Below are 10854 nucleotides of genomic sequence, written 5' to 3'. Positions count from 1 at the left end.
TTTTCCCTGCCTATGCAGGAGGTCGGACTCGATGATCTATTGAGGTCCCTTCTGACCCTAACATCTATGAACCTATTAATCTGTATGTGACCTCACCAGTGCAGAATGGAGGAAAATACTCACTTCCCTCGATCTGGTGGCAATGCTCCTACTAATGCAGCCCAGTATGCAGTTAGCTTTCTTGACTGTTGGCTCATATTAAGCTTACTGTCCACTGTAACCCCACAGGTCCTTTTCTACAAAGCTGCTGCTTAGTCAGTTGGTCCCAAGCCTGTAGTGGTATATAGGATTTTTCTGTCCTAAGTGAAGGACTTTGCACTTGTCCTTGTTGTACCTCATGAGATTTCTTTTGGCCCAATCCTCCAACATATCTAGGTCACTCTGAATCCTATCCGACCCTCCAGCATATTGTGCTGCTTAGTCAGTTGGTCCCAAGCCTGTAGTGGTATATAGGATTTTTCTGTCCTAAGTGAAGGACTTTGCACTTGTCCTTGTTGTACCTCATGAGATTTCTTTTGGCCCAATCCTCCAACATATCTAGGTCACTCTGAATCCTATCCGACCCTCCAGCATATTGACTACTCCCCACAGCTTTGTGTCATCTGCAGACTTGCTTAGGGTGTATGCCATCCCACCTTCCAAATCGTTAAATGTAGATTTTGAACAAAACTGGCCCCAGAACAAACCCCCAGAGTGCTCCACTTGAAACCGGCTGCCAATTTGACTTTGAGCCATTGATCACTACACAGTGAGCCTGATGATCCAGCCAGCTTTCTATCTACTTTACAGTCCATTCATCCAAGCCATACTTCCTTGACCTGCTTGTGAGAGTGTTGTGGGAGACCATATCAAAAGCCTTGTAAAGTCCAGGTATATCATATCCACTGCTTTCCCCACATCCACAGAACCAGTCATCTCATCGTAGAAGGCAGTCAGGTTGGTCAGGCATGACTTGACTTTAATGAATCCATGTTGACTGTTCTTGGCCACTTTCTTCTCCTCCAAGTGAAATAGTTTCCTTGAGGACCTGCTTCATGATTTTCCATGGACTGAGGTAAGGCTTACTGGTCTGTAGTTCTCTCGATCCTCCTTCTTTCCCTTCTTAAAGATGGGCATTATATTTGCCCTTTTCCAATCATTTGGGACCTCCTCCAGTCACCACAAATTTTCAAAAATAATGACCAGCGGCTCTGCAATCACATCAGCTATCTCCCTCAGGTACATCTCATCTAGCCCTGTGGTCTTGTACACGTACAGTTGGACTGAGGTAAGGCTTACTGGTCTGTAGTTCTCTCGATCCTCCTTCTTTCCCTTCTTAAAGATGGGCATTATATTTGCCCTTTTCCAATCATTTGGGACCTCCTCCAGTCACCACAAATTTTCAAAAATAATGACCAGCGGCTCTGCAATCACATCAGCTATCTCCCTCAGGTACATCTCATCTAGCCCTGTGGTCTTGTACACGTACAGTTTTTTCTAAATGGTTCCTAACCTGTTCTTTCACCACTGAGGGCTGTTCACATTCTCCCCAAACTGTGCTGCCTGGTGGAGTAGTTCAGCAACTTGCCTGTGAAGACTGAGGTAAAACAGACATTGAGTACTTCAGCCTCTTTTTCATCAGCTGTCACTCCCTCATTCAATAAGGGACCCACACTTTCCCTGACCTTCCTCTTGTTGCTAAGATACTTGTAGAAACTTTTCTTGTTATCCTTCACATCCCTTGCTATCTGCAACTCCAATTGTGTTTTGGCCTTCCTGATTTCATCCCTGCATGCTCAAGCAATATTTTTATACTCCTTCCGAGTCATCTGCCCAAGCTTCCACTTCTTGTAAGCTTCCTTTATGTGTTTAAGCTCACTGAAGAGCTCTTTGCTAAACCAAGTTGTTCACCTGCCAAATTTGCTATTTTTCCTGGACATCAGGATGGTTTGTTGCTGCACCTTCACTGAGGTTTCTTTAAAATACAGCCAGCTCTCCTAGACTCCTTTCTCCCTCAGACTGGCCTCCCAGGGGATCCTACCCATCAGTTCCCTGAGGGAGTCAAAGTCCAGGGTCCTTATTCTACTGCTCTTGATTCTTTTTTTCAGGATCCTAAACTGGATCATCTCATTGTCACTGCTGCCCAAGTTGCCATCCAATTCTACATCCACCACCAGTTTTTCCCTGTTTGTGAGCAGCAGGTCAGGAAGAGCATGGCCCCTAATTGGTCTCTCCAACTTATCACTCTGGAGTTTACTGCTGGTGGGTGCGTGTCTGTGCATGCACCCAGGATTGCAGCACATTGAGCCGAGGTGGAGTAGTTGCTTCCTCCAGCTCAACATGCTGCGGAGGGGATGGCTAGGGCACAAAGATACTTCATTGTGGGGCTAGTTGGCTGGCAGCCCCCACAGTGAAGCATCCTTGTGCACCAGCCAGACCACACAGCATCTACACTTGTACTGCTCTGGAGTTTTTTATTCCACAGCAGTACTTGTATTTACAAGTACTATCCCACTGCAGATGAAATTTGTTTACTCCAGCCTAACGGGTTTATATGTAGATGCTGAGATAGTTACTGTGCAGCTAATTAGTCAACTCCTCAGTCAATGTCTTGTGTAGACATTCCCAGTGATACTTTTTGTTCCCTCAGTATTCATTTCTACACTGAAATGCATAAAGGATTTGCAGTGTTCATAATGGTAGTAGAATCTGAGCTGTATAAGGGAGTCAGAAACTTTCCAAGACTCTGAGTTTCCTGAATTGTTTTATTTGAATCTCACATGCTTCTTTTAACAAGGAGGTTGTACATCTCAGTTTCTCAGGTTGAGGGGACTTACATTTATTTTGACTTTTCTGAATGTCAGAGTGTTTGTTTCATATGTTATCAGAGTCCTAATTCAGCCTACAAGAGTAATAACATGTGCAAGTGCCAAAATTTAATTCTCTGGTTGAATCCAAAATTGATGTAGGAAGATGCAGAAATCAAACCATTTTTGCCTTTTTGCTGTTGTAGTGGACAAACTTTGCTTGCCAGCTATTGGTCTCTCTCTGAAAATTTTAATCATGTTCATTTAAAATCAAAAAGTATAATGCAGTGCAAAAAGAGAGACTTTCTACTGTTTTGCTGTCTACTTCTATTATGCCCGCTCTTTCAGTGGAAGCAGCAGAGGGTTGAAATATACAGATTTCTGCTCTCTGAAGAACTCTTAAGATTCAAAGTGGTGAAAAGTTATGAAAAAAGGTGTAAGCATTGCACAGATATTAAGTCAATGTTAAACCTGTTCTTGCACTGTTTCTGTGTTACACATTGCATAGGATGAATGTGACAAGTAGCTGGGCATGAATTGCAACCAAACTTCAGGCAAGTTAGCAGTTTGTGGCCCTGTAGATTTACTGCCTTACTGCATACTTAAGAATGAGAATTGGACTAAATTACAGAGCAGCAGTGTAAAATGGTTCTGCCTGTTAGCCTGGTTCTAAAACGTGAAGCTGAATTTGAATAAAACATAAATCTTGGCATCTTAAAAAAAATTACGTAAAGATTAAGTCCTAAATCCCCAATATACTTTCCTAGTAACATTCATTAACATGTCCAGATAGTGTTAATGCTAATTTCTTACAGCAGTTCAAAGATTTAAACTGGTGCCTGTGTGTGTATGTGTGTGCGTGCATGCGTGTGTACATACATATATATGATATAATGTGGGGGGGGTGTACATGTATGTGTGTGTATGTACACACACACACACATGCACCATTTTAAATCTTCAATATATATATATATAGAATATTTTAAATCTTATATATAAAATAAGCATTAAGGGGTTTTGGGCTGAAGGTGAATCTAATCCATGGAAAGCAGAAAAGCCATGAGTAGTTCCTATCCATGTTGTTCTATGGCTTGGACAACCTGCAAATATAAGACAGGCTTCAAAAGAAATGTCTCTCTAGTAATCTATTATAGTCTGCTTCAAAGAAATCTCTCAGGATTTCTGCAAGGCTCTTCAGTCCTATCCTGGAAATGAGACAGCTCCAGGACCTGAAAGAAGTCTGTAGGCAGGCAACAAAGTGCCAGATAGCAGTTAATTTGCAGTCTTTTACACTCCTATTTTGGAGTCCAGAATTTTTCCAGGCTCTGGTTGAGGTGATGGAAATATAGTACTTGGGATAGGTCTTTCCAGTTTAAAATTGTACTTCAGTTTCCCTTGACTAACATCTGATTAATATAGAGGTAAGTGTAAACATTGAATCTAATATGGTTTTTTGAAGAGGGTGTTTTCTTAATTTTTGTTGTTTTTCTTGTTGTTATCTGATAAGCAGGTATTTCATATTGAAACAATAGGCCTTGAAACCATATGAAATAATGAACCTGTTGCTAATTGAGGACCTATTTCTATTTCCACTGAAGTAAATAGAAAAACTGGAATCATTGTGTCCTTAGTTATTAAATAATCAGCAATGAAGACGTGCCATATTTAGATACATTTCTTCATACATTTATTTTAATTATAAGAAATGGAGCCCATCCAGATATCAAGCTGCTGCCAGGGGGTGGCCCGAGGCTTGCCAGTTCTTTTCTAATGTGCAAGTGCAGAGAAGATGATGCAGGGACCTTCTTCCTCTCTGACCTCAACAGTCTAATTATCTGTCCAACCTGAATAAAACGCAAACAGAATAAATCCTGAAAATAAGGTGGCATGAACCAAAACATTGTTTCCAATTGTTGTTAATTTTGTTTGTGTGTTTGCTTGGAGTAGTACGAGAGAAGTTAATCACTGATCTTAGCCAAAAGGCTGTATTACATTTGAGATTTGTCCTTCTGTTTATAGGTGGGCCAGCTATAAAATTCAGCTCTGGCTTAAAACATCTTGGGGCTCTTCTACTGTTACTCCTAAACAATTCTCAGTCCTGATCTACCCGCACCCCTGCCAAAAGAAACCAACAAAAAAAATAGGGGCGGGGCATGGTTAGATTCTGAAGCTTCTCAATTAAACAGCAACATTTTTTAAAAGTTGATACAATACATGAAGATATTTTGCTACAAATGAGTTTTATTTTGAAGTTGTACCTGACATGCAGCTCTTTGAACATATACATGACTTATTTGTTTAGCAAAAGGGACTTTTTAATTAAAAACCCTTAACACATTTTTATAAAACTGCTGTTTTGTTTATAACACCTTTCTTCCCAAAATCTCTTAATCATGTCACCCTCCTTGGCAACATTGTCTTTTTTTTTAAATTCCTTTTAGCTTCGATCATATTTAGATTTGAGAATCTTGATTGAACCACTAGTAATAGAATCTTATTACTGAAATTTGTATTGCATTTCAAATTTCTCTCAGTTGGAGGTCAGTAAAAGACACTATATTTGTTAGATGTATTAAAAGAAAAAGTGGAGATGGAGGGATTTATAAGATGCTTACATATTGTTGCTAAGGAGAGTGCATTACTTTTCTCAACATTTGAATAAATAAAAAGTTCTTCTATTCCAACTTGGAGCATTGAATTGTTGACACAAGGCTGGTTAATGACAGTTCCATCTGGTCTGACAGGTTCTTGCTAAAGAAGCTATTAAATGAATATTCAGTTCCCTCTCATCTGTGACCTCATCCTCCTGGCCCTCTGAGCTGAAAATAACTTGATCATTTTTTAATTAGTTTATTAAACATTAGGTAGCTTTCCCATTTACTTTTAATCGCATCCTGCAAGATTTTTAGGCATTAATCTGTCTTTATTATGTGAATAGTATGGGCATTTTAGTCTAATTATTAAAGAGACAGTGAGCACATCTACACAAGATGCTAAATGCACAGTAGACTAATTCTACCGTGCATTAGCGTATCACAGCAAAAACCATGCTAATGCACTAATACTAGTCTACTGCACATTAGCATCACTAAAAAGGTGTGCATGGGTCTTACTGTGCAGTAGCATTGATTACTGCACATTGAGTTAGTACCTGTTATTACAGGTGCTAAACTTAATGTGCAGTAACAATGGCACATTAATGCACATGTAGTCATGCCCAGTGAAAATATACCAGTCTAGTGTTTAGGTTAGGAAATACTTTTTAGAACATTATGGGTGCATATGTGTGAAATTAGTGTATGAAATTGTATGGCACTTGAGGCTGATGTATCTGGTCAGAACCAGATAACAAATAAGTTTAAACAAGATTGCATATGAACTAAGCTGACTTTTGGAGTCTATGCTATATTTTACTACAAATGCAAGCTGTTTATCCATTTTTAAATAAATTTGGATAGAAAGATCTAATATTTTTTTCAAACAGAAGTAAATGGCATGATGTTTGTGGCTGTCCACAAAGCTTATTTATTTTATTTCAGGTAAACAACCATAATTTTAAAAATATTTTACATGTGCAGCAAAAAAAATTCACAGGTGATTAATCATTCATTTTTGAGGGTTCTTTAAAACTAGAATTCCTACTAGTGGTGATTTTGCCAAATGTTGTTGAATGCTGCAACTCTGCACAAGCCAAATGATTTACACTGAATGTGGATCCCAAACTTTTGAGATCCATCACAATGGTTGCAGCTGCCTTACAACAATGCAGATAGCCATTTTACAATTTCTACCATCTTCCTGGGAAATGTAAGATGCCTTCCGGATACAGGTGAAAGACGCATTGTATTTCATAGGGTGGAAAAGACTTGCAATCTTATCAACAACTTTGCAGAATTCTATGCTAGTGTCTTATGTTTTTCTGCACTAGGTTGAATATGTGATCAAATGTGACATGTCAGCTCTCCAGAAGATCCTGTACCGCCACATGCAAGCCAAGGGAATCCTCCTCACAGATGGCTCTGAGAAAGACAAGAAGGTACTACCAGAACAGTATAATTCTTAGGAATACCTTGTGGTGGGGCATTAGTATGGACCTATGACTTCCAACCCTACCCTGGTTTTGAGACAATAAACTTACTGGTTCCTGCCAGAGATGTCAGTTTGGAAAGAAATCACTTGCATCAGGTATTTTTTGTTTGTTAAAAAGCTTTGACATTCTTTACATACCCCTAAATCTACTAAGGGGTCCTGACTAAAATAACTGAAATTGTAACAGCAGGTTATTTATCTTGTCTTTCAAAGACATTAGTTCAGGATAGACTTCATTGTTCTTTTTACTTATGGATGTGTATCTATGTATGTATGTGTGTGTATAACATGTGAACATATAATAATTTGTTAAAGAACATAATTTAAGGTTTCAAAGCCAGGCACTCAAAAGTTAGGAAATGACAGAGTTAAAGTAAGTTTGTCCCTTCTCCCCCTTACATATGGGCATTATGGTACAGTCTGTAGTTGTATGCTTGAATACTCTGTTTTAACCTGGGATTCTCATTCAGCATGCCAAATGGATGGTGCTCAGTTAGTAATCATCCATTCTACATGCTGAATGAGGCAAATGTTCTTGAGCTGAACTCAAGAATTATTACTCATTGCTAGGGTCCGAGCACTTCATAGACATGTTTATATATTTTCTTTTAATGTAGTTTTGTGTGTAATTTGATAGGTGTATTTAAGAACTGGTAAAAACAAATGCCTTCATTTTGGCATTATATTCACACAAACATTGATCGTGAGAAGGGTTGTAATCTTTTTAGTTCTGTTGTTCAGGGCTCTGCCGCTTGAGTTAACTGATAAAGTGTAGGTTGTAATGCTGTGTGATCAGTATGAGATGGGAAGGAGATACTTTGCTACAGGGTATCACAATTGCTGAAAGCAGAGGAGTGAAGAGAGTCAGCTGTCTTTGATCTCACTTCAGGACCTGGAGAGAAGGGTGCTCTCACAGGGCACAGATTTCTGCTCATTTCTATTCAGTCACTCACCAAATGTTACCCTCCCTGACCTATCCCCTCCAGCCTCTCCTCAACTTAGTCCAGAGGTTTTCAACCTTTTTAAAGGAATGTACCGCTTCTGGGTACACTTCTGGCGGAGCAGGAGGGGGAGGGGTGGTGGCAGGTGGACGTGGGGTGGGGGGTTTGCACATGGCGGCGGCGGTGCAGGATAGTCAGTGGTGGTGGCGACCACCACATGCGAGCTTCCCCATCCATGTCCGGCCAGCTGGGTGGTGCCCGTGCGGCCCGCAGAGAGGAACCACTGCCCTTACCCCCCCACTCCTGGGAGGTGACAGCGTAAGGTGGTGGGTGTTGGCTCTGTCCCCACCTGCCGTGCGTACCCTTTAGCTCCTTTCCAAGTACCCTCTGTCTTAGTCCATTCTCCTGCCTTAGTCCATGCTCTTTACCCACCTCCAACTCCTCATTTCAGTTCCATTCTCCTCATGTAAACAATCTCCCATTTGGGTCCTCTGTCCCCCACCCAGCTCTTTGTCTTAATCTCTTTGCCCAGCAGCTTCCAGTGTTCATGAGCTCTCTCACACCTCTGTCTCCTTAACTGTTTACCATCTACCCACTAGCTCATCATGCCATGGGTATGGAAGTTAAGAGGAACTTAATACCATCTCATTTCAAGTTGTCACTCCAAAACACAATTTATGTGGTCTCTTAAAGAGAAACTAGACGTATTGCCTCTACCATGACTACTTTAGGTAGACAGACCCAAAAATACTTCCATGACTTACTAGCACATCTTCCTGTTGGACCACATTTTCTGTAAACTCTAACAATGCATGTTACATTTCACCTTGAGAGGGTAAGTTACTACACCTTACCTCACCATTATTTCAGGGAGGTTTCCAGTGCATCTGACACTTTATTGCATAGATCTTTGATACGGCCTTCAAATTTGGGTAGTATTTTGAATACCACTTTTGAATCTCACATTTTAATAACACCTCATTAACTAATAATTCACTTTTGCCATTTGACTTGTATTTTTATTCCATTAGGGGAAAGGAGGGGCAAAAACTCTGATGAACACTATCATGCAATTGAGAAAGATATGCAATCATCCATATATGTTTCAGCATATTGAGGTAAAATTTGTGTTTTCTTTCCTTTAGTCCTTTCTTTTAGATAGCTAATATGATAGACAAATGAGGTTTAAAATACATACTTAAGAATGGCAAACGTATACTGCATTTAAATTGTCTTTTTATTGATTTTTTGCAATTTAGTTTGGGAAGAAAGATGCTCAGAAACTTCTCTTACTCGGCATTTACCACTGCACAATTATATTTCACTTTGTATTTCTGGTAGTACACGTTGAAGGGAAATTCCTGTCATTGTTTTGAGGAATACACTCAGTCAGTCCTTCTGGTCAGGCAGTATTTGTTCCAGTTTTGAGAGTCCTCTTTGTTTGAGTCCCTGCACACCTAAGCCACATTAGTTGAGAGAAATAGAAGTAGTCAGCAACTTATATGTATATGGCATATCTGCCTAGCAGAATTCAAAATCAGAGGTCTATTTTTTTCAACAATATATTGTTGATGGAGGCAACATATCACTGCCTTTTCTTTGACTCCACTTTAAGTGCTCTTAACTGCAGCAGAGCATACGTGCATTTGTCTCTAATCAGTTCTTATTTTCTGGATCTGTTTTCATACAAGATTGTGTGGGCATAATGACAGATAATGTGGACAGCAGCATGCCTATCAGCAGCATAACCAGAAAGAGATTTTACCAATTTTTTTGCTGCATCCATACACAGTTTTTAAAAGACATATTCTTTGAGGCATCATCTTGAATGGGATTTTCTGGATCCAACATAAGGTTGACACTGCATTTTACTAGCTATATGTAGTCATACGCAAACTTGCCTAAAATACGATATGGAGATGTTAGCTTCAAATGCATTTACATTTGAACCTTGTTAATTCATGCTCTGATAATCCTTTATAGTGTCTATCAAAAAGGTGTTTTTCCACATTTCCCAACGAAGATAATAGCTGTGCAGCTCTGATGATCTCAGTACTGAGCCAAAACATAAATATACTAGTATGTTATGAAGTATTATCATAAATAACTATAATAGAGCTACAATTTACAAAGTAAATGAATGGAGTACATTTTGTGATGCATTATTACTATATTTTTATTGTGTGCTCACTTACTTGCTAATTCATGAAATTCAGTAATTTGCAAATGGGTCTCCCAATAATTAGTGCAAATTAATTAGGTTCTGCATTTGTAATCTGGTTAAATACACACTGGGGAAAATCATTCATACAAGGCATGCATTTTAAGCAATAACTGGCAGAGGCTGAGATAGTCAGTGTACTTGTATCTTAAGGCAGAGTCCAAGGTTTATGAGCATAATGCAACTTGAACCTCATCATTGAGCTTGTTGTTTTTCTTGATCAAGTGGTAACTAATCTTGAGTTATTATATAATGTTAATATCTAATAATCCATTTCTCATATATAATTTTTCAGGAGTCCTTTGCTGAACATTTAGGGTATTCAAATGGTGTCATCAATGGGTAAATATTTTTCTTATTCATTATTTATTTTGTAATGCTGCCATTGTATCAGCCATTAGTTATCAAAAGTGAATGGTTTGTAAACCACATCAAATGTAGTAATTAGAGTTAACACATCTTAGGCATAAACAAATTCAAATGTCCAGTTCAAATACCCTGTTCCAATATATGTGCTTAGCCTTTTGACCTTCTACAGTAGCAAAATTGCCTGCTAGTCAGAAGGGTAACTTCCATTTAGGACCTCAGTGTTGTCTTTCTAAGGTTTTTATGAAGTTTTCTTTTGAAGTAGAAAAGCTCAATATACCACTTTACTATAAAGGATAGCTTTTCTCATAGCCATTACCTCAGTATTAAGAATACATACAGCCAAGTTGCTATGGCTGGAGTTTCACAGGGATAGAGCTGTGCTGAAACCATACTCTACTTTCATCTCTATAGTATTTTTTCATAATTTTATTTACAACAATCGATT

General features: G+C 39.1%; 1 protein-coding gene across 1 annotated transcript in view; it reads left to right on the top strand.

Annotated features, from left to right (window-relative positions):
* The window catches only part of LOC102370874 (probable global transcription activator SNF2L2), a 139159-nt gene that overhangs the window by 75493 nt on the left and 52812 nt on the right, over positions 1–10854 (top strand). Inside the window, 3 exon segments of the mRNA XM_025202977.1 lie at positions 6718–6825; positions 8851–8937; positions 10336–10382. Coding sequence (XP_025058762.1) covers positions 6718–6825; positions 8851–8937; positions 10336–10382 — 242 coding nt within the window.

Source organism: Alligator sinensis, unplaced genomic scaffold (assembly GCF_000455745.1).
Source record: "Alligator sinensis unplaced genomic scaffold, ASM45574v1 scaffold308_1, whole genome shotgun sequence".
Lineage (NCBI taxonomy): Eukaryota > Metazoa > Chordata > Crocodylia > Alligatoridae > Alligator > Alligator sinensis.
The sequence above is the reverse complement of the archived record's forward strand: the minus strand, read 5'-3'. Positions and strand labels throughout refer to the sequence as shown.